Source organism: Aulonocara sp. 'chitande type north' Nkhata Bay, linkage group LG8 (assembly GCF_057382095.1).
Source record: "Aulonocara sp. 'chitande type north' Nkhata Bay isolate Kocher_YH1m ecotype deep benthic linkage group LG8, A_spYH_male_GT1.1, whole genome shotgun sequence".
Classification (NCBI taxonomy): Eukaryota; Metazoa; Chordata; class Actinopteri; order Cichliformes; family Cichlidae; genus Aulonocara; species Aulonocara sp. 'chitande type north' Nkhata Bay.
Genome location: NC_141351.1, coordinates 13,919,000 through 13,946,254, shown reverse-complemented (window position 1 = coordinate 13,946,254; position 27,255 = coordinate 13,919,000). Strand labels below are relative to the sequence as shown.

Here is a 27,255-nt window from a genome sequence, read left to right as displayed (position 1 = left end):
ATGAATGCATGCAGTTTCCCCTTCTGTCAGTTAAACACTGTTTTTTCAGTTTTTCATTGTACTAAAGTGCTTCAAACTATCGTCCATGTATCACAAGGGAACACTTTGCCTCCACTTGAAGACAATGCACTGTGAGGGGCTCCAGTTTTTAAACAACGATGCTCCTATTTCAATATAGAAGAAATATCAGATGAACTTATAATAGGACAGGTCAGCCACACACAGAAAACTACAGGGGGAAAACTATTCTACTATTAGGTTTAGAAACCATTTTGCTTTGTGTATTCTCAGAATGAAATCAAGCAGTATTTAGAAAACCCATCTTCATATTTATTTTAAGTATAACTACTGTTACTAAGAGGTGGATAGAAAACACATTTCTTTCTGTATTTATACATTTGGGTCAGCCATGTCTCTCATGCCGAGATATCCGATTATAACTGACTTTCTGATTTTTAAAGGAGTAGAAAATGCGCCATACAGCTCAAAAACAAACAAAAAAAACATCAAAAGAAAGTGTGAGCATAGACTCTCCTGCAAAGCACATACCCAAAAAGACCTTCTCTTTCCCCACCGAGTACGACCCGCACACCACAAGTGTACGTGGGTTGAGTGTCACCAATTCAAATGCAGTGCTGGCTGCAAAGTTGATGACTTCTTGCTGCCTGGGGAAGGTGTACTCAGGGCTGCAGTAGCTAGAGAGATATAAGAGGTCACACTGAAAAATCTGAGTTTCACTGCTGGAGTTGTGCTCAGTTTACCAAAATCAGAGAGAAAGAAAGTGGTCGTCATTACCGGGAGTTGTTACTTACAGCAACAAGTGAAAATGATGAAACTGAGGGGTACTTACGTGGTATCCAAATAGAGTGTCTGTATCCTGCAGCTGAGTAGCTCAGGGTAGGTTTCCATTGAGGGGTCAGCTCTGAAGTCTCCGGTGTGAAGAACCGTCTGTCCATCGGGCAAGAAGAACAACAGCATTGCAGCACCTGGACAACTGAAAGAACAGATAAGGATACAAAAGAGAGGTTTTAATCAAATTTAGCCAGTTTTCACTGTGAGAAATTCATTTAACTCTCCAGGGAAATATTACGAGGAGTAAATAGAGTCATTAAGTAGAAACTATGTAGCACAACTGTAAAAGATGTGTTCTACATTCAAAAGAATGTATTCCCAGTGACATAATGAATAGGCTATTCGCTTGGTTGTGTCTGAATATACTTCAAATTGCCTCAATTTATCCCTTTATGACAATTTTACTATAAAGAAAGTGGCTACGGTAGAAACTTTTGCATCTGCTCCCGAATGCATGAATGCATGTTTTTGTAGTCTGCTAATAGCGGTACATATGTTATAAGTGACTCATTGTGTCCTTCTCCTCTGCCCACAGTGTTTTCAGAGCCATTTCTCTGGGTTTCAGAAAGATCGTATGGGAAAATACCAGGTCAAGTTTTAATGCATGCTGGTGAAGAGCCCATTAACCTCAGCTGCAAATCTAAAACAGTATTTAAATCTCAAAGACAGAAAATCAACCTTCTGGTAATAAACCAGCTGAATCTGATCAGCATGAAATCAGCAGCGTGACAAAGAAGCTCTCATGTGTCACAAAACAGCGTCACCAGTACAGATCCCTGCTGATGTCACAGATGACTCACTGGTTAGCGTCTAGGAGGATGACCCGGACCCCCTCCACAGTGACTTCAGTATTCATGGGGAGGATGTGGACGTACTGCTCGGCCACCCTCAGTTTGCTCTTCACCAGGTTCCCTGTAATCTAATCAGGAGACACAGCTGAGAGTGAACAAATCTTTGCAGTTTACAGTGATGATCAGGTTTCAAACAATCTCAGATATGCGGAGTAATTCACCCCCCCCGCCTCCCAAACCCTGGCCTTGAAATCTTATTTTCCCAATCTACTTTCTAATTACCCTCTGTGATTATGATCAAACTTTTCTGGGCTGTGATCCACCTGGCGCCCACGCTCAAAGTCTGTGGCCTAGCAAACGGAGTCCCAACAAGTACTTATAAGTCTGTTTTTAGCCTAATCCCCAGAAAACACACACACACACACACACCACTGTGATAAACCTGACCCACTTGATAGAAGAACTCCCAACATCTCTAGTCTCTTGACTTTTATATCATTTCAAGTTCATACCTCATATCATACCTGATATTATGTATTGTTAAGTCGTAGCTAATTGAACCAAAAATAAGCAATAAAGTCTGAGCTAAAGATTTTACACTTGTTTAACTGCAAACTTCAGTTTATTTAGATAATTCTCTACACTTAACACACCTTCACTGATGTAGCTTTTTCACAGTAACAACAAAGGGGATGGCAAACAACTGGGCCCCAGCTAAACTTATTTTACTGCACATCAAATGTTGTATTTCTGTGTCCAAAAGAAGAAGAAAAAACTCCCACAAAGGTCTTCGAATTTTAATTGACTCAACTGTGATCAGAGCCATTTGAATTTTGGTATTCATAGCTGCCAAACGCAAGCCGCTTTTTCCATTAATGTGAGTCAAAGCAGTGCAGAGAGATAACAAATGGATCAAGTACTTCCTCTATGAATTCTGTGGAAGTGAGGAAGCTTTTTAATGAGTTGAAAGTAAATAGGATTTCTGGCGGCAGAGAGGGGTGGTGGTGGTGTTATATCATTTTCAAATAAGTGAATCGCTTCCATACCACTGAAGGAGAAATACATAAACGGACAAAATGTCAGCCTTTTGCTGAGATGGTGTTGGATATAGTTTCAACAGTGGACTCAAAGCAGGGATGACATCCATCACCCTGACTGTTTAGTATCATAGAAAAACAGCAACTGTTTTATGCAAATCAATGCATATAATAAATCAGATTCTGATTTCAAAACACAGATTGTGCAACCTCAATCATCTAAATCCTGCACAACATAAGCAAGGATATATTCATGAGAAGACAGACATCTCTACATCCAATATTTTCATAGCTGGGTACCTCACGGACAATCAGGGTGGTGAGAGAACATGTAAATGTGATTTAAGGGTGAACTGTCCCTGGCACTCGGTGATCCAGTACCAAATAAAAACAAAACTAAGTAAATTATTTCATCAAAACTACAGATTGACTTACTCTGTTGCAGTAGATGGGAACAGTGGAAGTCTTGGTCAAGCCTCCGTAGTGGTCTGAGTGGAAGTGAGTAAGGAAGTAGGCTGCGATGCCCTCGATCTGTCCATATCTAAAGGCATCAATGGCAAACTTTGTGCCTGGGGAAAGTTTTTTGCATAAGATTACAAATTAAATAATAATTAATGTTTAAATTTACACAGCAAGAAGAAATGTACATTTGCTTACTAACCTGGGATTTTCTTATAGAAAGGGCAACGGGGCAGCTGTACTTCTCCATCAGCATTGACTCTGTTCCTCCACCTCCTCCTCCCTGTGGTCCCACTCCTCCCCCAGACTTCTCCCTGTCCATCTACTGATGGGTTAATGGTTTCTGTGGCCTGTGGCGTATCTGCAGGTGTGTCAGCTTTATTTTTTCTCTGCCGGTCTCCTCTTTGCCGTCTCTGTCCCGAGCTCTTCCCAGCCGTTGGAGTAGACGAAGCGTTGAGGTCATTTGGTGCACTCTCTGCTTCTTTCTCCTTCTCCCTCAGTGGTTTGAGGCCAAAAAACACCCCGATGTCAGTTTGTTTGAGACCGGAGACCTGACCGGCTTTGCTGTGGCCCTTCTGAGGGGGCATGGCTTGAGATCGTTGGACAATGGAAGTTTGAGATGAAGGCACTTGAAGAGAAGCTGGTTGCTCTGTTTGAATAATGCTGTTTGAGTTTTGGGAGTGTGAGTTATCTGAGCTCAGAAGAGTGTCTCTCAGACGCTCTAAGACAATACTCTGTGGAGACTGAATACTAGTCTTACTGATTTCAGAAGCTTCTTTTCCACCTGAGGAAGCAGCTCTGTTCTCAGCAGTTAACTGATTAGTGGGTGTTAATGAGGAAACTGCACCCAGCTGGGTGTTTGCAGAAGGCAGTTTCTTTCCTTGCACATTGCTGGCTTCTGAATTGCTGTTTATAAAGTCAGTGAGGAGCTCATCTTCACTGGAGAAGCCGTCACTGAACAGCATCATCGAGTCTTCATGCTCATTTTGAATTGCACTGTCATTAAAAAGAGATTTTCTACACTCTGTAGTATTGATTTCAGTCTCTGCAGGGAACTCAGAAAGAGGAGAGTAGGATATCATGTTATCATTTTCCAAAGAATCCTCACTTCTGTGTAAATCTTCACTATCCTGCTGTCCACTATTTTCCATGACAGGGATGGATAAATCCCCTTTATTACTTTCCTGAGAAACAGTGACAGAGTTTTGGCTTTTAGTAGATGATGACCAGCCTTTCTTTTTCTTAAAGTCCTCTGGTCCAGGAGAACGCAGGAGCAGAAGGCCATTTGTAAGTTTTGACTGAAGTGTTCCGGTGTGACGTTGGTGAGGTGAGGAGCTAGGACTGGATAATGCAGGAGGAGTTAGAGCCCCTTGCTGTGAAGTCTCTAAAATAGACCCCTGATTTTTTATCAGCCCTGGAAAACAATCCAGGCTGGTCTCAGCCTGTTGGGACAGACTGAGGAGGGCTGTGCCGCTGCTGGCTCGACTGTGGGCCAGAAGTGTGTGGTTGAATTTCTTGTAATGGTTCGGAATGGTGGAGGAGCACCGAAGACCATCTGGACATTCTGTATGAACAGATAAATGAACAGTGCCTGCACTCGTTAGAGCAGGGTTACAAGAGGATAATATTTAGCACTTTACCAACTGCGCTACTCTACTCTAAACTAAACTGATGATATATACTATAAAGGTATCTTATCAGCCTGCTGTTTGAGATAAACACAACTGAGCTAAGTGCATAGAATCAGTGCTACACTGTCAGTGCACATTTCTTTTAATCCTTAATCCTGAGCTGTTAGGCTATGTAGAAGGTTTCTTTCTACCATCCAACAAGCATGAAGGATACCATCACAATGCATTATGGGAAATGAAGGACCTTTTGTTAGAGGAGACTTGTTTATCCTGTGGACTTCTGGTCCTCTTATTTAATTTTTTTCTCTCAAAAGTTTGAATTATCATAGATATGTCCGTATGCCATATCTTCTTCCAGCTGTTCCTTGTGGGAGTCGCCACAGGAGATCAACCTCCATCCCTATCCCGAGCTTCCCCTTCTGTCACACTACTCTGCATGTCCTCCTTGACTACATCCATTTATCTTCTCTATGATCTTGCACTTTTCATTTTCCCTGGCAATGGATACATTGCACAGAATTCTTTGTCCATCCCTATCCCACTATGCCCAAAACATCTCAGCCTCGCCTCTCTATCTTTGTCTCCAACCTGCTTCCATTTCCTTTCTGCCTCTCCAGGCTGCTGCCTATTCTCACTGCAGATCACAGCGTCACCTGTGAACATACATTCACTGGGACTGAGGAAAAGCTGAGATGGTTTGGATTATTATGGACCTGAATGGCTGCTGTGAATGACATTAGGCTTATCTGAAGCTGTGATTTGGTATCAAGTGTAACTTTAAGATGTGTGATGAGTATGGACGTCTGTACCTGTGCACGTATCCCTGGGAGTGTCAATACATTCAGCAACGTGCCATCTTTGGGACTGCACAACCAAAATGAAGAATGGCATCTGACAGATGGGGCAGAAGTCTTCAGGGGATGGGCCCTCGGCTGGAGCATTGTCACTTTGATTTGTTTCTTTTGTGGGAGATCTCTTTGAGTTAAGCTCCTGTGCATTTAAGCTTAAGTTACAGTCGTCTGTTATTCCAGCTGTAGCACTGACTTCACTTTCTGCCGCTTTGGCTTTTGCGTTCCTGTCTTGTGGCTTGATTGAGAGAGAAGATGCGTCTTTCTTGGAGGATTTCCTGAAAGTGCATTTTCTTTTAGTGTTTTTAGGTGGCGATTCGTGCCTCTTCTTTTTCTTGCCAAGAGGTTTATAGTCCCAGATGTCATTTTCATTTTCCTTCTGTGACATTTGGAGCAAAATAAAGCGTAACGTGCCCGACGTTACCTCGGAACCATTGTTATTACACAAGGACTGATGTTTGGTAACATTCCGCGATCACAGCAAGTTAACGGCTACTGACAACTTCCTTATATATTATATAATACACTGCGGATATTTGTTACTGATAAACAGTTCAACCTCATTATTTAACAACGAAATGGAGAAATTTTCCTTCTTGACACACCGTTTAATAACATGTCAACAGCAGGACTTACCGCCACTATGCTACAATGAATGGAGTAAAAACAACTAGGAAGGGACAACAACACTTTCTACACGTTTTAAACGATTAATTTAGCCAATTGTTTGATTTGAAGGCTGAAAAAAATAAGAACCCTATTTTAGAGGGTATTTAATTCGGATAATTGAAACTGAAACTCTTTTAGAACCCTTATAGTCGATAACATTTTTTGCTATTGTGTCGAAATCCGCGGTATGAATCTCCTCGCTGCTTTACCGAGCTAGCTGGTTGTTGCTTGAAACATGGCGTCCCGGTGCAGCGTCTCTACACTGTTTCCTGTCCAAAGTCAGCTGGATAACGCCTTAGATGACGCTGCAACACAGCAAGAAAAAGAAGATCTCGTTCAACAATACCTAAAAAAGTTAGACGAGAGAGAGGACCTGAAGATACCCGATTTCCAGACAGGTTAGAGCTTTAGCTTAAACACTTCGCCTCTCTTTCGTAGCAGTTTGACTTGAGTTTGCCAACTCTGCTCGTCACTACAGGACTCGGCATGTTCATTCATATATACATTAAGAATGTTGGACAATTGCAGTCTACTTAGGAAGAGCTCTCTTTCCTTTTAAAAGCTAACGTTACAGCACCACACGCCTTGTAACCCTTAAACACAAGTTCTTCATAGTCTGTCAATTAATTAGCTAGCTACCTTATCTATTCCGGAAGAGGAAGAAAAATTACAGGCATTCATGTAATTTAATAATATGTAAAATATGTCAATTTGTCAATGCAGTACTTCACAGTAGGGCTCACTAATATCTTGTAAACCTTCCTTTTCATTCTTGCTATTATCCTTCTGTCACAAATCACCCGAGTCACTCGTCTCCACCCACTCCACCCTATCTTCTTTACCACTCTTGTGCACTGTCCGCTGTTTTGGATGGTTGTCCCAAAGTATTTAAACTCATCCACCTTCACTATCTCGACACCTTATAGATTACAGTGTCGTCTGCAAGTATCATAGTCCATGCCTGACCTCATCTGTTAACCTATCCATCACCACTGTAAACAAGAAGGGGCTCTGAGCCAATCCCTGATGAAACTTTAACCTATATATCTCAACTGCTGCACACTGTTCTTAGACGTACCCTGCGCCACCCTCACAAACTTCTCTGTCACTCTTCACTTTCTCATGTGGCACCATAGTTCCTGTGTTGGCACCCTGTCATATGCTTTCTCTAGATCCACAAGATGGAGTGCATCTGATCTTTTCTGTACTTGAATGGTCAGAAAGCTAAAAATCTTTTTGAGCTTTACCACCATCTCACATATTGAGTCAATATTTTGCAATCTGATTAGCCCTAGTTTACATAAGTGGATAAGTTGTTGGGCATAAGTTGTTAGCCACTGAACATGCAGGGTTCCTTGGTTTTAATAGTCGGAACAGCATCCACTTGTCTTTTATATGCATAAGAATATAAAAACAATCAAATCCTATTCTATTCTATTCTAAACAAAAAATAAAACAAATGCATTTAACTAAATATTGTATATATTGCCCCCCAATTAATTGCTAATGTAATTAAAGTTTAGTTGTGGGAAACTTGGGTCTGCTGCTGAGGGATGCAGCATATTGACAATATTTCACCACACCAGTAGGTGGTGATCTACTGTTAGAACATCAAATGCTAGAGTCACACAAGGCTCAATGTGAACATAACAAGGTCCCCACAACACGTGCTTCTTTTTTTTTTCTTAATTCAGAATTCATCTAAATTTATCTAATTGAACTCTGTTCTACGCAGTCAGAGATAAAGAAGAAAAGGAGCCTTTAAGCTGCTCCGTACTGTGCTAATCTTTTATGCATGTGATTTTTTGTTTTGTTTTGTTTTTTTGTTTGTTTCTTTTTGGGGGGGTAGATTCTTATCTGCTGCAGCATACCAACAGCAAGGCATATGATCGGTCCCAAATTCATTCTGCAGCAACAATTCAAACATACTGTTGGAGTTCTAAAGAATTATCTCATCAACAAGAACAAGGTGTCATGAAGCTTTTTTGCAAAACACCGTGTGGAAGTGCACTTAAGAGATCTAAAAAAGGAGATGAAGTGGAGATTTGTGTAGCCAAAAAAACCCTTTGGGGCTAAACACTGAAAGATAATAAATGTTAACTAGATTCATCACTAAAAAAGCACACATCTATACATAGGTACCCCATTGGCTGATATGATTATGAATCAATGTGATTTGTTTTGTTCTTCTTCTTTCGTACATTTCTTTGAAAGGTTAAGTCTTGAGAAGATTATCAATGGAAAATTTAGGTAGGGGTATTACTCTTTCACTCTGTACTGGATTTTGATAGTCACCATGCTGTAAAGTGTGACAGTAAACTTATCAAATGTGCACGAGTTAAGCGTGACAAATGCTATCAGGCACAATTTAGAGTGCACATGAAAGAAGTGTGAAACAAGCTGATCTAAATCTACAACAAAAACACTTTTTATGGTATTTAACATAACACTTGGGCCACGAGAACTTTCAAGTCACTGCTTTGATCGATCAAACTATCCAACTTTTTCTCCCATGTGACACAAACGCTGTGTCAGGCCCAACCACAGATATGCCTTTTAGGTGTTTTGTTACTATATCCATAGCCCTTCTAGGATGGTAGTGTAAAGCATTTGCCTACACCGTGACTAAACATGATTAAAAAGATGACAACATCATTTTCCACTCTGTGATTTGCTCCAGGCTTAGAGTGGCTGAACACGGAGGGGCCTCTCTCTTTAAACAAGGAACTGGCTGGTAAAGTGGTGCTGCTGGATTTCTTCACTTACTGCTGCATCAACTGCATCCACATCCTTCCTGACCTGCATCAACTAGAGAAGAGACACTCTGTAAAAGGTTTGCACATACTCTACTAACTACGAGGTACTTTCCATACAGCTAATTTAATCAGCTCCAGGAAAATCCTAAAGTAGAAAAACTGTGTATTGTTTAAAAAAAAAACCCTGCTCATCGCTTTCCTTGCTGTCCACATTAAATATAACGTAATGCTGCGTAATGCTTTGCTTGATATTCATTCATTTTTTTCCATCTATCCATCTGCCATCCTGGAAAAGCATGTTTTATCCATCTTTCCTCATTCACGTGTTTGTCTTTTGCCTGTTTGATAGGAAATATATCTGACGTGCGTTCTTGTGCATGATGTTCCCAAGTAAATCTATTTCAGCACATTGCTAAAGAAAAAAGGCTAAAGTCAGATAGTTCGTGTGAATTTCAACCCTAACCTGCCTTATCAAGAACATCATGTTTGTGAGTGAAATGGCTTGTATCTGTGACAGGCGATGGCAGATTGAAACGAAATGATAAACGTCAAGAATGAAAGCAACAATGAGTGGTTCCCACCAGTGGCACTCAACCTCAAGCTCTGTCATACCCAGTGAAGATTTAAATCAAAAATATTTGGGGCTGGTTTTTAGCACTGTTCTCAAACCAGAAAAGATTGTGCTTTTGTCGGGGGCCTGTTGCCAAACATAATTAAACATCTTTTTTTTTTGAAAATAATTATGGGAATGTCTATTAATGATGTGCCCTGTGTGGGTCAATAATTCACTCATCCACCCATCCATTTATTTTCTTAACTGCTTATCCAGCTTAGGGTCATTGAGGCTAGAGGCGATCCCACTTGGTATTGGGCTAAAGCCAGGAAACACCCTGTCAGGCAACAGTGCTAACCACTGCCCTCCTGCATGAAGTCCAATGACTCAGTTATGTGTATTCAGAGTTTGCAGTAGCTTATTATTAAGCTCAGATTAGAAAACTTACACTGGTTTAGGGTTGAGATTTATCAACAATAACAATATCGTCTAATGGCTGCGACATATAATGGATGCCACAGCCTCGGGGAAGAAGCTGCTTTTTAGTCTCTTTATGCAGGTTTTGATGGTGCGGTATCTCTTCCCCCAAAGGCAAAGGTGTAAGCAGGTGATGACCTGGGTGTGTTTTCATAACACACTTCATTGATGGATGTTGTCACTTACAGTATAATTTCTTGACATTATCTCATAGATTCTGGAGAAACTGCGTTTTTTCATTGCAGTGAGTTTCTCATTGGGCACTGGCAGATCACATGGTGCTCAGCATCATACAGGATAATTCAGTTTCATTGTCTTTAGTGTGTAAAAACAATATGGTTAAAAAATGCTTATACCATTAGCTTTGACTTGCTACAGGACAGTTTAAAGTATAGAATTTGCTCGTTATTTGGTTACTGTTGAATGGGTGGAAGATCAAGTAAAGCACTGCAGGAATTTATAGTGTATTCTTAAAGTCACACTTCAGCTGCACTGGGCCTCAGTGGAGGTACACGATTTAAATTGGTCCTGTGGTCATGTGTTGTGGAGCAGCATCTCAGGGCCATATTCGTTGGAGCAGGGAAACTGCTTCTTTTCCTTAGGCATGTAGACCCTTATCTCAGCTGTGAAGCGACAGTAGCTAAAAATACTTTCAAGACTCAGTTTAAGTAAGCATAGGTACAGCATACATCTGCCCCTCTGTAGTTTATTGTTTTGTACTTATGCATTCACAATTCCCAAATGCATTAAAATCATGACTGATGGCCTTACATTCTCACATGCAGCTCTGAAGTAATATCTAGAAATGTTCAGGGCTGCAATAATGTTTGAGAACAGTTATATATAGCAACTCCATGTAAAGCATAATCTCTGGCATTTTAATGGCCCTTTAAACAGGCTATCTATAAGTCTTGAGAGGTCTTAAAAAGGATTAAATTAGCTCTTTTTTTTCTTGTTATAGGTACAAACTACAGGGGAGTGCAGACAAAGTGCTGCATACAATAAATAATAGATTCATGGACCTAATGAGAAAGTGCATAAAAGATATCACTGAAAATATAATCAAACTTGTATGATGACAAACAGGCATTACATTTATTTACATTCAAATGTTGTATCATCTGAGGAAGATGTGCCACTTGAAATTCATTTGTGAGTTGAACATTACATAAAAGACACACACACGCAGACTGCAGTGCCACCACACATTATCGTACTTGCCTTATCTCTGGCACCGCTATGGGTACATTCTGTTTGCTGCTGTTGTCACTGAGGTGTGGGAGCCACCCTGTCCAGTCACTCCACAGTCCACCCCGACCCACCCATCGTCACTGCAATCTGTGCCGGCGCTACGCTGCTTGGCAGAGGCCGCGGGTGACGAAATCCGCTGCAGACCGTGTCGAGTTTGAGCGTTGGTGGGGTTCATTTATGAAATGCATTTTTTTTGTGTGTGTGTGTTAAAAAATATGAACTAATGCAACTGTATAGTTTTTAGATGCTTTGTAATTTGTTGGTTATTAAAGCCCTGAACAGCTCAGGGCTGTCCCTGGGATTAAAATCTAAAGTGAAAAAGCCACAGAGTTTTATGCTCCATATATCTGGAACAAGATATCAGAAAACTTGCTGTAGCTTTTAGTTCCCTCAAATCAGTGCCTTATAATGAAATTAAACATGGGATTCACGCCTTTTTAAATAAATAGTGTGTAGTGTTTTGAAAGTGCCTTGTCACTGAAAGTTGCTCTTTTGCTGTTTCTTGTGTAACTCTATTAATGAAAACAAGTCTTTTTTTCCATTTAGAAAGTTGTTTTGCTCTGTGTACAGTTGCATGCAATCAAATTGTAAATAGTAGAAACTGCACAAAATCAAACTTGTTAGAAATCTTTTTTTATTTTTTAAAATCTGTGATCACGCTCGATTCCCTGTGAATAAAGCATTTTCAGAGCGACAAGGTAGCTTTGACATTTCTGCCGCTCCGCTCGGGCTCTGTTTACCCAGCGTATTGTCGAGTTTTTGATTTAAGGAATGACAGAAGTACAAAAGTGACTGTTTCGATAGAGAGTTTTATAATGATTGTAAGGAAGGAAGGAAACTAATCAAGATATCTGCTATCTGTGGACTCTTTGGAGAGTTTTAGTGCCACAAAAGCATGTGTTTAAAATAACATCACCAGCCTGTTACATTCATAGTTCTAGGCAATTCAGTTGCATAACATTTGAAAGTCTGCAGCCCTTGTACAAAGTCACAAATTATAACCACTTTCTGTCTTTAGCTGTATAATAAGCATAGTGTTTACTTATCTTTGATGATTACTGAGAAATGGCTTTTCCAGAAACCTCACTTAAACCTGCAATGTGTTATGCTTGAGGGTTGGTTGGTTTACATAGAAGGTCTCTTAAATTTTACAGTGGAAAAATCATTGTGCTTAGTGCATCTTTGCATGTACGTTTGTGACATGTGTGTCTTATGCAACACCTTTCTGCCTAAACGCTCACTGTTCGCTGTTTAATCTCTTTTTCAGATGGGTTGGTTATTGTTGGTGTGCACTCTGCCAAATTCCCCAATGAAAAGGTATGTTTTGGGTTTTTTGGAAACTTTTAGGGGAAACTTTTGCTTTTTTTTTTCTTTAATACTTCAAAAGTATCTACATGTATACCGATGAATTTATACTTTGTTTAAATTACTCCAAGTAAAAAGAGGGCTGTAGGAGCCAGGGTGTTAATTTGAAGTTTTATACCTGTATACAAACAGGAGAATAAGATTTTGGCAGCATATAAAAATTGCAAGAACTTACTTTCTTTATCAATCCCGGACCAGAAACTCTGTTCTTCAGATATTCCTCTTAATATTCTGCTATTGGCTCCCTTTTGTTTGTTTTTTTTAATGAAATCTTTTGCCAACTTGGCAGGGGAATAATCTGTACTCTCCAACTGTGAGGAAATAAATTATGCTTCATATGCATAGTACTTACCCTACTTTTTATCAAAAACAAACAGGCAGGCAAAGTTTTACAAATTAAAACAACAAAATATCTGGATATTATATGGTTTACAATGATATCTAAGCTCGTGGAAAGTCATTTGTAGCGTTCTGATGCAGAAAAACTGTATATGTAATTTGCTCTACATAGATGGGCTCTGTACCCTGTTATAGTTTGTAATAAATGGGTAATATCACAGTAATAAGTTGGTAATGGTATAATGGTATCATTGTATTAAACCTCCCAGTTAAAGTGTTGCAATCTTTGCAAGTAACTTAAAGCCAAAATATTTCATATTTGATTACTGCATCCATGTTTACAATAACTGCATCAATATGCATCAATATGCAATTGCATCATATTTCTTGTTTCTTTATTGGTCTGTGGGGTTTTGCTTCTTCAGTCTTCTCTTCAGGAGGTAAAATGTATTTTCATATGGATTCAAATTTGGATTTTTGACTCCAAAACCCTAAATAATCTCCCGTCGATAATGTGGCCAAATGTATGGATGCATTTCTTCGTAAGTCAGAAGACAAAGTGTTTCTGTAGATGTAGGCAATTACTCTGTTACTACCATCGTGATCATCAGGAGATTCTCGATAAAAATGTGTTAGCTTGTTCCATTAGCGGCCATGTAAACCCAGGGCATGAAACAACCTCAACCATGCTGCACAGATGAGCTTTTATTGTTTAGGATCATGAACAGATGCCTTCTTTCTTCATACTTTCAAGCACTTTCACAGTTGAAATCGCTGTTTCGTAAGTCCAGAAGCCTTTGGTCCCAAACTGTCTCCAACTGACTCTTCTCTGCACATTTTTGCCAGTTTCATTACAGCTAATAAGCAGTTTGTGTTTTGCAGTAAGACCTCTATATTGTTAATCTTCGCCACTTTTCTTTGGCGGTTGTTCATAATGTTATGCACTTTTATTTTATTTATTTTTTTCTTTACTGTTCTCACCATTTGTCTCTGTCATCAGTTGCCCCTGTTTTCCTTGGATGCCTGTTTAAATGCCTGTTGGTCAGTACTTCGGTGGTTTCCGTCTCTTTCAGGACATTCCATATTGCTCCACTGGATGTGCCCGATGTTTTTGAAATGTCTCTTGCAGATTTTCCCACTTTTCTAATCTTTGAAATTATGTGCTTTTCATGAATAGATCTTTATGTTGGTTTACCCTGCTTAACTAAAAATGTAGATGAAATCCAAAGCTTAAACTAAAAGTGGAAATCCAGAGCTTCTTTACAATTAAACCTTTAATCTTCAAAAAATGATGTACGTCATGTTTCAGCATTTCACTCGTTTAAAAATCTGGGTGTTTTGATACAAAATGTGTCAACCTGTGTGTTGTTTAAAATCATTGTAAAGGGCAGTTAGTCTTTTAAAAGATGACTTTCAACTTAACAGCAAAAGCTTTACTTATAAAAGGGCTGTCCTGAATACCAGTATTTTGTGCTCCTGTAATTTGGGGGGATAGTTAAATCACTAAGTAAGAGCTTTGTAACGTTTTTGCTACATGCAGACTTTTCTAAAAGACTTGGAAAAGTTTCTGAACTTTTTGATAAATTCAGGTGGAGCCTTATTGAAGGACAACACTTGAACTCATCACCATTTTTGCACATGTTCTCAAAGGTCCTGGACAACATCCGAAGCGCTGTGCTCCGCTACGACATCTGCCACCCCGTGGTAAACGACAGCGAGGCGAGTCTCTGGCATGAACTGGAGATCTCCTGCTGGCCCACGCTGGTCCTACTTGGACCACGTGGCAACTTGCTCTTCTCCCTGGTGGGTGAGGGCCACCGTGACAGGCTGATGCTTTTCACTGACTGCGCTCTGCGTTATTATGGGGTGCGTGGTCTGCTCAAGGCTCACACAGTGGGAATCAAGCTGTACAAAGACGCCCTGCCACCCAGCATCCTTTCTTTTCCTGGAAAGGTGGCTATAGACAACAGTACTAAAAGGCTTGTCATAGCAGACACAGGACATCACAGAATACTGGTGGTGTCTTCTACTGGAGACCTGCTACATGTCATAGGAGGTAAGAGACTTCACACCAATGCATTTTTAAAACAACAACAACAAATGGGCATGATGTAACGAGCTCCAATTTAGATGGCCATTAAATACAAAAACTATTGTGTTGTAATAAGTGAGATCTGTAAAAGTTCAACAGCAATATTTAGCCAATGATGACATTTTAGCATTATGCAACTGCCTCAACAACCCTCAGAGGAGCCACATGGCAGTTAGGCTGATGTCCCCAGACCAGCAGAGAGGTTGGCAGCAGCAGGGACTTGTACATGCTGGGAACTGGCACTGACCTAGAGTGGACAAATGAGGAGAGAAAATTGAGGATTGGTTTTATTTTTGTGTTGTTGACATCAGCTCTGTGCACGCATAAGAAAGGTTTGCCGAGCTGCAGAGCGTGACGTGATTCTGAAGTTTTCTCCTATTTAGTTTCAGCAAAGAAGAAACTTCCTTCTTTGCTGAGACTAAATAGCAATAATTGTCATACGAATAGTCATGAATAAAAATAATTATTCCACTCTGATTCATTTTTTAAAAATTTAATATTGACATGTCTGAATTTTATTATGAAAAATAAATATTTGGAGCTTATTATTACCTTTAAGTGATCGAAAGCTTTAATCAGTGCTGGGTTTTTCCTTTTGTCACAGGGCCTGAAAGCGGGAGAAAAGATGGCGACGTGTCTGAAGCTTCCTTTAACTCCCCTCAGGGTGTGGCCATTAAAGGGGACACTGTATACGTGGCTGACACGGAAAACCACTTGATTCGAAAGGTTGTCTTAATAATTTTAGTTTTAAAAAGTATTTTTTTCAAGTCTTTGTTGATATTTATCAACCATAATAAATAATAATAATAAACCATCTGTGTCTGCATCTGTTTGTAGATCGACCTGTTAGAGGGAAAAGTCAGCACTCTGGCTGGAGTAGGCACTCAAGGGACAGACAAAGAGGGCGGGGCTATGGGACCACAGCAGCCAATCAGCTCTCCTTGGGATGTGATGCTTGGCACTGCCAGTGAGGAACTTTAATTGCCTTTCTGCCTTGTATGAGTCTTAGAAGATTCACCTTCAAAACAAGCTTTTAGTATTCAGGGCACAAATACACTAGATGACACATTCGTTTACACTTATACAATGTAATATAAAACTTCTATTTCTCCTTAAAACATCAAATCCTCCTTATCCCTGCCTTTTAATTATTTTCTCTTGAGCATTTATTTATACACTTGATTATTAATAGCTTATTAATTTCATACAATACTTTTATTTTTAAATTCAAGTGGGAATCTTTTTTCTTTTAAACTCTTTTTGGTGAATATCTTGTTGTCATGAAGCGTCATTAATGTGGAATTTAGATTAATAATCAGTCAGCTCAGACTCTCATATACACTTGTTATTCCACATTGATTATCTATTTTTCTTCACCCTAGGAGAAAAATACAAGTCAGTTTGTTTATCTATTTGCTCTCCTTGTGATTTAAAAATGTGACAAACTAAATTTGTTACTTTGTTTGTTACTTTGTTACCAGCAGACTGATTTAATTAATTATTTTTTTCTTGAACATTAAACACCTCTTGTAAGATCTTGCGGTTGCATTTGAAGGAAACTGTCCCCATAAATTGTGTCCTTCAGTAAAAGAAACAAAGAATGAAACTGTATGTCTGGACAGAGGTGTTTATTTTGCCTCTGGCAAGCGCTGTTCTCAACGATTCATAATGTAGAGGTATGTGTTTGTGTGATTTATACAAATCTTCTTAGTGTTAAGCATAGAAGATTTCAGGGCTACCGCAGTTAATTTTTTGCCTCAGGTTGATTTACGCCACAGCCAGCTGGTTTTAAGCTGGTCTCAGAACCTTTAACTTCAGTACACCCTGACTAATACATTTAAAATTTAAAGCAGTCTTTTAATATTAAAATAATTTCCATAAAAATGAGCCATTCGGCACTTCTATAAGTACCAAATGGCTCAATTTTGCAAGTACTCTCTGTCTGTGCTAACATCCCTGGGAAAGGTATGCATTTACCATGGTAAACAGGAAGTGAAGGGCTGGGTGCTTGAAGAAAATACTATGAAGGAAGCAAAAATAAAACAAAGATTTCTTTGCTTGGACCTAGAAAGATGGGGAACTGTTACTCAAAGCAACACACAGAAGGTGTTCATGGCAGCAGAAAACAGATTGGGACTCATGGAAAAGCAAATACATCAACCCAGAGTGATATGAAGAGCGTTATCAATTACATGGGAGAGGCATATTCAAAAGATGAAATTAAGTAAATGTGTGTGTTTAATATTTTGGCTTCATTGACCCAGTCAGAAAGCAAAGATGTTTTCAGGTTCTGCCTGTTCTGACTAAATCTCTCCTTAAACACCACCTGTATGGTTTAAACAGTGAGTGTTTAAAAAAAAAAAAAACTCTTATTAGTATGGATGTACCCTGACATTGTCTTCTGAGAGAACGTCCAAACACACATCCACATATTCATGATTTATTCAAGATGTGGATGAATAAATTATTCAACCAAATCAAGAGGATCCCACACCTTTTGAACTATAAAGTGCTAGACTGGCTTTGAGTCAAGTATGTATCCCTGACAGTCCACCCGTTTTGATCAAGAAAGGCTGAACTTTGCCCCGCATTAAAAATACAACAGAGATCGTGCATGTCTGTAAGGCTTGTGCGTTCATCACAGTGGCAGTATTGTATCTGCTGAGTGCATATGGCCTTTGTCAGAGAGGCTGCTGTGTGTCTTAAACCTGCACGGCTCCATAGTTTGACTCAGTTCTGACGCTGAGCAATCAGCAGATCGGGAGAGGGGGAGTTTGCAAAAATAATTTTGCTGCCTGGAAAAAAAAAATCTATTTCTTACTTTTACTTTGAAAAAAACACATTTTGTCCTTGTGTTTGAGCAGACTGTAGTCCCAAACACACCTCAAGAACATAGCTCAACAACGAAGGACAAATATCACAGTAGTTGTTGAATGATACTGAGGCTGACTGGTAGATGGCCAAGAGCACTGACACCAGTTCCTGCTCCCATATTTATCCTGTGGGGTTTTTTTTGCGTTTTATTTTCATGTGTAGGCGGCGATGAAGACAACGTGCTGTGGATAGCCATGGCAGGGACTCACCAGATCTGGGCTTTGTTCCTAGCTGATGGAAAACTGCCCAAAGGAAGGTGAGAGACCAGTACATGACTGCCATGGCCGCTTCGAAACATATTCTGATAATATAATGACATGGTTGTAATTCTCCTTTTAAAACTGTGAAAATGGATTCCTCTTCTTGTGTGTCTTCCGTGGTCGGAAGTTTCACAGGAGGTCACATTATGTAATAATCTTTTTTAATTACCGCAAATAAACAGGAGATAAAATCTCAGTCTTGTTTTTATTAAAAAAAACAAAAAACAAACAGATTTTCTCCTTTTTGGAACTCTGTCCATCAGGAAGTGCATTCTAGTATTTAATGACATTGTCTTGCCATTTGAACAGCGAGTCCAAGGCAGGGATTTGTGTGCGATGGGCGGGCAGCGGCAACGAAGAGAACCGGAACAACGCCTACCCTCACAAGGCAGGCTTTGCCCAGCCTTCAGGCCTGGCTTTAGCCCCAGAGGAGCCCTGGAGCTGCATGTATGTGGCTGATAGCGAAAGCAGCACCATCCGAACGCTGGCGCTGAAGGATGGAGCCGTCAAGTTGCTGGTCGGAGGAGAGAGAGACCCACTGGTGGGTGTACAGTAAATGGGGGAAGAATGAATTAATAGTGTAAAAAAAGCTTTATTTACCATTCATCATCATCTTCCCTCTGCTAGATACCTTTTCAAGTATCCTTATTTCCAGTTATAATGCTCATGTGGTTTGAAACAAACAGTTACAGCATCTCTTAATGAAGTTTCACAGACCAGCATGATATAGTGCACATAATTTATCAACTTGTTGTTTGCCATATTGTCCATTTTTATTGCTACTTTAAAAGGTGAGCTTCTTATAGAAAGAAAAAGCCAGCGCAGATGAACTTGTGGAGACAAATTAAAAGTCCATTTCCGAAGCAGACTGTAGGAGCAGAATAACCTTGTGCGGCACTTTCAATGATGATGTGTCCTGTGCTTGGCTCTGTCACCATACATCAACGCAAAACACACAGTGTGAAACTTGCACATTAGTCTGCCACATTTCCAGCCACACAAAACATTAGGACAATTATGAAGAAAAATGTTGCACAAATATGAATCATTGTTAGGCACTCACGCAGAGTTTAGGGCTATTTTTGTATGCATAAAAATATGGGTTTTTTTTCCTTTAAAGAGAAACAAGTAAACACAGACCCTCTTGTTTGTTGCTAAAGGAAAGCCTGAAAAACAATGTTGGTGCATACCTTCATGCCCTTACAGCAGCTCTGCTGTAGTTTCTTTGTCTTGCCGCACTGGTGTATTTTTGGAAAGTCACAAGCTTGTAAGTCCCCATGAGAGCAGGAAGTAATTAACTAGAGAGTCATATACAGTTTATTTAACATGGTGAAGAGCCGGGAGAAACTATTAGCTGCCCACAGATGTTTAAGGAGTTGATCTAGAACAGCCAAACAGTATTGAAGCTGAGGTGGCGTCCTCTCATGTTTGCACTTTTACAGTAATATCAGTTGTCAAATTGAGCTAAAGCAGAGATGTCAGACTCATTTTACACTGTGGACACATAAAGAGTAAGTCACCGTGCAGAGATTTAACTGCACCTTTAATCCTGGAGATATCTTAATATAATAACAGACAGTATGACAAAAAACAGTGTTGTTGTTTTTTTTTTGTTTTTTTACATGAGAGAGAAACACTGATGTAGTATGTGAAAGAAATCTGTCAGTGCAACTCTTAAAATGTTCTTTTTTTTTACTGTGGATCTGTTGTGAAAAAATACATACATTTCTACAGTAGATGGTGGGAATACGGGAACAACTGTTTTTCTATTATTTTATTACTTTGGTGTAGTATGAATGGCCATGGGAGGGGTGTTTATCAGTAGAAAAAGCTGTAAAACGGGTGAAAAAATGGTTAAAAGTCCAAAATATATGCCCACCTTGACATTTCCCAAAGCAGTCCAGTGTAAGGTTATTACAGTTAGCTAACACTAAACTGAAAGTAGAGATGAAAAAACATTTTAGTTAACTAAAATAAAAATAAAAGCTAGACTTTTATTTTCCATCCTATTTTCCATATTTTCCAAATCAAAAAACGTATCTGATTTTAGATTCAGCATCTTTTTTGCACTGCTTCTGATGTGGCGGCTGACTTCATGTCTTTGATAGTAAATGGACTGTTTCTTATGTAACACTTTTCTACTGTAGTTGAGCATTTAAAGCACTTTATTCACACTCGAGAATAATTCTGCATCCTTGGCAACCATTCTTCTGATTACTGTCGTCTTGCCACATGCAACAAAATACTGATTTCCATTTTCAGGGGGTAGAGGATGAAGCTGCACGTAGCTGGATCTAGCTAGTTTAATTACCAGTGACTGAAGATTGCGTTTTTTCCCCATTTCAGTCTAGGTTGTCTGCATTGCAAATTCTCAAGTCTGGGAGGTGAATTCATGGTGCACAACCCCTTTAATGTTGAGAACATCTACGAGTATGCTCCAGGTCCTCCAGCTCCTTTTTGAACTCAACCAAATTCTGTTTACCTCGTTCTTCAGCTGAAGTCTGGTTGGGTTGCTGAGATGTTTCAAGCTCACACTTGTGCAGTTAGATAATGGATTTAAACCTATTGGCTTTCACTCAGTGGATTTTACATTTCCAAGGATTTGTTGTTGTAAACACCTTGTAGCTGTTTAGTCAGCGAGCCAGGAGAATCATGAGACTTTGAAGATTGTTATCATGGTCCTTTTCTGTTGCTGTTGTTATTTACAGAGCTGATACAAAATTATAACCAATTTATCGAAATGTTATCACAGCTTCTTACAAATTGGTTGTTGATGGGATTATCTGTTTGGTCATGCTAGTTTCAAATGAATCATGGCACACACAAAAAACTAAAATGATTTATCTCACAGTCTTAATCTTTTTATGTATAAAATTCATCATTCATAAGATAGAAAAGGCTTTGGCTTTCTTCAGTTTCCTGTCTCGTTTTCAATGCAGTTAAGGGTGTTTTGTAATTTTAGTCGATAATATGTTTTTTTCTCTAACCAGTGTTTTGTATTGTTCAAAACAGAACCTTTTTGCTTTTGGGGATATGGACGGGAAAGGGGTGGATGCCAAACTCCAGCATCCTCTCGGTGTTGCCTGGGCTTCCGAACAAAACTTGCTCTATGTAGCCGACTCCTACAACCACAAGGTAACAGATGATTGTCACAAGGCTGTATTTTAAAGATGTACTGTGCAAATTTAACACTTATGTTCTGTAATGAGTTCCTTGAAGTGACTGAGTTCATGCCAAAGTGGTTAAAACTCCTTTTGAATTCCAGGAAGGAAATTTTTTTTTTTGATAACCAACATCTTGTGTGTGTGTGTGTGTGTGTGTGTGTGTGTGTGTGTGTGTGTGTGTGTGCGCCTGTGATTCTCCTCAGATCAAGGTGGTGGATCCAAAAACAAAGCAGTGTAGCACATTAGCAGGAACAGGAGATGCTGGAGATACTCTGGGTCCAGAGTTTAACAAATCCTGCTTCAATGAACCCGGAGGAATCTGTGTCGGTGACGGCGGAAAACTGCTTTACGTGGCCGATACCAACAACCACCAAGTCAAAGTGCTGGACCTGACCTCCAAGACTGTCTCGCTGGTGAGTGCGTTGCCTGTGTGTGCGTGTGTGTATTTAGGAAAAGTGTGGTTCCAACCTTGAGAAAGTGCTTTACATTTTGTACACGTTTGTGTAATTAATCTGTCCTAAAAGCTTCTGCGCTAGAAGAGATTGAATTAAAGGTGACAAAGACAGGACACTGTAAGTTAGGGTAGCTTTCTCCTTGCTTTTGTTTAATCCAAACACCCATATCTCTCTTTTATCCAGCTCCCCATCTCCCGCGAGTGCACAGATTCGGTACCTACAAAGCCCTCGGGTCCGACCAAAGCCCCCACGCTGCCTAAATCAGCTGCCAGGAAAGAAATGCCGCCAGTAGCGGTGACTGCGGGCCAGACTGTCATCATGTCTGTCACACTGTCACTTCCAGAAGGGACCAAACTCACTGAAGAGGCGCCCAGCTGCTGGGCACTCTCAGCAGAGGGTGAGACAAAGTTCAGTCACTGTTACATGAAGTATCATGCATGTAAATGTTCTGAGCATGTTTAGCCTTCATGCCCATGAAAGATGTCTTGACCATCATTGACACCTCATCCTGTCACTGATGTTACATCCATGAGCTTCTGCCACACAGCTGCACATGTTCACAGGGACACACTTGGAATTTTAAGTAAAGTTTTGCACGAAAAGTTTTTGATTTTGAGATAATGTTGACAAAATTCAACTTCTCAGTTTCAACTAAAGAGCACTTATAAACACTCATTTATATAATGCTTCTTTAGTAAGTACTGTACATCCACAGTCAGTTTAGAATCACCAGTTAACCTGTTGTGCATGTTTTTGGACTGTGGGGAAAAAGCTGGAAAAACGCAGGCAGGCTCCGGGAAAACATGCGAACTGCAAGCACCAAAGGCCCCAGCATCACTGGAGATTTGAACCAGGAAGCTTCTTGCTGTGCGGGAAAAGTGCTAACCACTGCATATAAAAAATTAGTAATTCTTCTGTGACTTGATTGAGAACCTTCAGCTCACTTTAAAGCAAAAACCTTTCGAAGCTGATTGACTGTATTAGTTATTTGGTAAAATTACATGATGCTGTGACACAGAAATTAGGCTTTTTTTTTTTGTTATTATTACTGTAATTTCTAAGCTAGTTAGTCAGACATGCTGTATTTCCATTGTGTTGCTGGGCCAGACTAATGCAAGTTAATTATTTTGTTGCGTGTTGGCTGAAGAAAAGCACTAAAGCAGCAGCCTACAGACATCACTGTAATGTGTGTAAACCCGAGGACTGACAGATCTGCTGCGTCTAAGCTTTGATTGGACTTTTTTTCCCGTTCAGGTGAGAGGTTAATTGAATTCTAAAACCCCAGCAGTGTTTGGCAAAGACTTCACAAATATCTGCTGGGAACCAGAAGTGGAAGGATTTAGGTGGCAGAGCAGTGAGGAGGCAGCTTACAGCAGCTGCTTTGTATAACAGCTTGTTTGAAAAAAAAAAATGCATGCTTTTCCTCAAGTTATTTCTCTGTTCGTCAGGGTAACCAACCAGAGTCAGGGCTGCAGCATAAACGTCCTCCCTGTGCTTAGAATGAGCGCGTTGTGGAGTGAAGCCTCTAATTCTCTCCTACAAAACTTTATTTTGGTCTCTGATCTGTCAAAAAGTGAAGGATGCTTAACCTGCCTGCACGTCGTTTTCACCGTTCAACAAGCAGATTCTCACTCTGCCAGCCCACACCTGGAATTTATAGTTCGCAGCTAAAACAAAGACAAATACTTAAATCACTCAAAGCTCTTTTAAACCACCAGCGAGGAGGTACGAGGCGTGGATGGCTTAATTTATGATTTTATATTCTAAAGAGGTTTAGTCTAATTCTCTCAGATTGTAGTGTTGACCATAGGATCGATTGATACGTGATTTTTTTTTTGATTTTTTTTATGTGATGTGATGTTAGTGACAGTTGTGGTCTGTTCATTACGTTTGCACCAAAAGTGTTTCCATCATCCTGAGCGCTGCAGCATGAAATCCTCGATAACGGCAGGCTATTTTTAGAGCATTTCGATAAGACGACATGCCTTGGTTCACATAATTAGCTACCAGGCTATGTTATGTGATCCCCCGCTGTCCCATTATACCCAGTCTAGACTTATGCTGATCAGATCAGAGCAGAGGCAGGGATTTTAATGGATCAACTTAGAAGTGCACGCCAGATCTAAATTGTTTTTTTAGTGGCTTTTTAGAAATGGCTTCCCTGGGACCCAGCGTTAGACATCAGCTTCATTAATCTTGGCTGGCTTGGGTTCTGTGGTCTCTGTGGCGTGATATTTTCTCACCGCTGACGCTCCGGTGATTCTTTTCGACTTTCATTTATCTTTCAGTGGTCGTGTCGCTTCAGATGTGTACTTGTGTCTAAAAATATTCCCTGTGTTTCAGAAAATGAATGTCTTCAACCACTCTTTATTTGATTTAGTAAGGGTATGTGAGTTTGGCCTAATATTTCAGAGGGACTGTTTTACTGTGCAGGCTTGAGTCAGCCCTAGCACTCTGGCTGCACCCCACTACGTTCAGCAATAAATCGAGATGCCAGCCAGCTATTCTCATTCAAAGCCATCTGTTCTTTCAAAACATGGATGAACTAAGGCGGACACGTGACCAAACCGGGGATTGAGCTTAGTTTATGTCATTCTTGAAGTGGATCTGTGGGTTCATCGTGGACAGCCCACAATATTCAGTGTGCCTGACAAGTAAACTTCACTGTCTGTCACTATACAGGAGTTTAACCACACTTTTAAACCTGAATATGTCTTTATACCAGAAAAAGATTGTATGCGAGTATAAAAAAAGTCTTGTTTTTCTTTTTGACATGATAGAGAAACGCTGATGATGAAAAGTCCAAAATTTATGGCCTCCTTCATATTTCCCAAAGCAAAGTCCAGATTAGTCCTTGCCCGGCCAATTCTGGACACAATACTGGAATTCTGAGAGTGTCCTAGACTTTGGAAGCATATCCTTACAGAGTTGAGATAGAACTACCAATCAGACTGGTATCTGGAAAGGTTCCTGAGCAGTGCTAGTGTGCGCTAAGCCGCTGGGGGAGACTGTGCAGAGTGCTGCAACAATGCTTAACTGGGTGCTTCATCTCAAAGTAACATTGAGGTTAATGCCTGGCCTGAGTTTACCAGTTTACCAGCAAGGCATGTACACTGTACATAAAAGTTGGACGTCCTTTGACATCACTTCCTGTTTTGTTTTGTTTTTTGTTTTTTTTAAAGGTAACGAGTGGCTGCTAGACCATCAGGTGCTTACTGGTTCCATTAAGGATCTCTCACAGCCCCTCTGCATCTCAGCCAAACTTCCAGTCGTTATGAAGGAAACAAACGGCAGTCCAAGCCTCACGTTGGCCGTGTGGGCGTACTACTGTACGGAAGCAGGTAAAGCCTGCATGATGAAAGCGGCTTCATTCTCCCAGCCTCTTCAAATAAACGCCAGTTCTGGAGAGGGAGAGGTCATCGTGGAGTTGACTCATGCCTTCTGAAGCCGCCTACATGTCTTAGTTAAAATAGCCTTCGAGTCCACACTCAGCTTAATCGCTCTTGTGGCCTGCTCATACTTCTGAAAGCAGGAAGGAACGATTGTTTCTGACAGAGCTCTCACTGTGATGAAAAAGGCGATTTGAGTGAACTTGATTTTCTTAGATACTCGGATGTCTCTTCACATATAACACATTAGCTCGGTAATGTTCTCGACTGTGTGCGACGGCTATTAAAGGAGTGCAGATAGACACCCGCAGATATACTATATATTATATTTATGTAGTGAGCTCTCATGACGACAGGTTGCATTGCTAATATGTGGGGGTTTTGCCAAGTTGTTTATCAAAACTAAAAAAATAAGGAAACTTATTAAAGTTATTTAATGAGAAACTATGAATATCTAATTTATCGTAGCACTGCTGGTGTGATTGATGGGCAGATAAATAAAGGGATTTTCATCCGTTCTCTTATCTTCTGGAAAATCTAAAGTTCTTTCAGGTGTTAAAAACAAAGTAAAAACTAAAACTTCAGCTTTATAGTTTCACTTTAATTGAGGAAGGAGGATTTGAAGTGATTATTATTATGAATATTATTATTATAAGCTGATAAGTAATAAAATAAGTAGAATTTCTTTAAATGGAGACTTTATATGAATCAGCTTTTCAATGCTAATATCGAGTTCCAGCCAGTGTCTTCATAAAAAAAGGATATTTGAATTATGTAAGGCTTTCATAGGGATTATTAGGTTAGGATAAAAATCTATATCTTTCATTTAATCTCAGCCCAGCAGAGGAGGTAGTTAGCAGGAGAGGACAGATGTGTGACGCTTAAGTCTTTATGCAGTTGGGGGTTTACTGAACGTGTCCATGCAGAGACTCTCATTTCTCGTTATCATTATAATGTTAAAGTTGTGCAGCGCCGCGGTATAAACGTTTTCACTTTCCTCCTTTAAATGCTGTATTACCACAGATCAGCGCGGGGTTGGTTTGGTCACATCAGCTTGGAAAGGTGCCCGCCGATCGAGCTCCCATCCCGCGTGCATTTGTTTACACGTGTGGCAGCAGACTGATTCTTCTTAAGCCGTTTACACTGTTCTCTCGTAGCCCGAAAGCTTTCCGATTGCAATTATTCACAGCGCACCAGAAGCTGTTTTGATTCCGAACCACCTGTTATTTTGAGTAATGAGTAAAGTGCCTGTTTTCGAGGAGGGGGAAGCAGCCGAGGACACTGACATGACTGCCGCCTGTTCCCGCACGCTGAAACCAAAGTCTCATTAAATTCTCTCCATCAAGCATTTATACACTTCATCTCAGCTTCACAAAGGGAACATTATATGAAAGGAATGCTAATAATGATCCGCTCGATCACGTTGTGTAATGCGATATGATAATGTGGAAGTTGTTTTGTCATTTTGCCTTTATTGGTTTACTAAGTTATGAGTTGTTGTGAGAGCGTTTTGATTATCGTTGCTGTCATCATGTCTCATAACCTAATTGTGCTCGTCAGCCTGCTCTTATTTGGTTTGGCTCACTCAGCCCAAGTGCCTTGGAAAGGATTGCATGGATGGTGTACATTCATGGCACTTTAACCGTATTAGAAGCAATATTGTTTTGTTTTTCCTTTCTCTTTTTTTCAACTCCCACAAGTTATTTATTTCCAGCGAACTGCAGTTGTTGTACTTTCTCGGCTCTCTTATCCCTCTGGCACTTTTTAATGAGCACTAATAACCTTTGGGTGGCTGTCGGTGGGCATTAAGCTCCTGATATTGTTTTGTAACTCTCACTTGATTTTGTTTTTTTCTTCATTTCTGACTTCTCAGACACATTTTGGCATGCTTTTGTCTTCAGGGGCACCTTGTTAATACTTTGGCTTCTCCGTGTTGGACTTCAATATGCAGCACAGTGAGGAAAAACTAATAAAACTTATTTTATCTAGTCTG

General features: G+C 40.1%; 2 protein-coding genes across 2 annotated transcripts in view; one reads left to right on the top strand and one right to left on the bottom strand.

Annotated features, from left to right (window-relative positions):
• Positions 1-6,542, bottom strand: part of dclre1a (DNA cross-link repair 1A (PSO2 homolog, S. cerevisiae)) — a 9,375-nt gene extending 2,833 nt beyond the window's left edge. The window contains exons 1-6 of the mRNA XM_086303679.1: positions 5,580-6,542; positions 3,342-4,703; positions 3,116-3,249; positions 1,653-1,771; positions 851-994; positions 550-695 (exon numbers count right to left, since the gene is read on the bottom strand). Coding sequence (XP_086159805.1) covers positions 550-695; positions 851-994; positions 1,653-1,771; positions 3,116-3,249; positions 3,342-4,703; positions 5,580-6,006 — 2,332 coding nt within the window. The 5' untranslated portion in view covers positions 6,007-6,542. The remainder of the gene's footprint in view (positions 1-549; positions 696-850; positions 995-1,652; positions 1,772-3,115; positions 3,250-3,341; positions 4,704-5,579) is intronic.
• Positions 6,089-27,255, top strand: nhlrc2 (NHL repeat containing 2). The gene is made up of 12 exons (XM_086303680.1): positions 6,089-6,685; positions 8,968-9,120; positions 12,592-12,641; positions 14,679-15,084; positions 15,725-15,846; positions 15,958-16,087; positions 18,157-18,250; positions 18,564-18,795; positions 21,267-21,389; positions 21,622-21,831; positions 22,057-22,270; positions 25,056-27,255. The coding sequence occupies exons 1-12, from the start codon at positions 6,523-6,525 to the stop codon at positions 25,316-25,318; spliced, it is 2,160 nt and encodes a 719-aa protein (XP_086159806.1). The 5' UTR covers positions 6,089-6,522; the 3' UTR covers positions 25,319-27,255.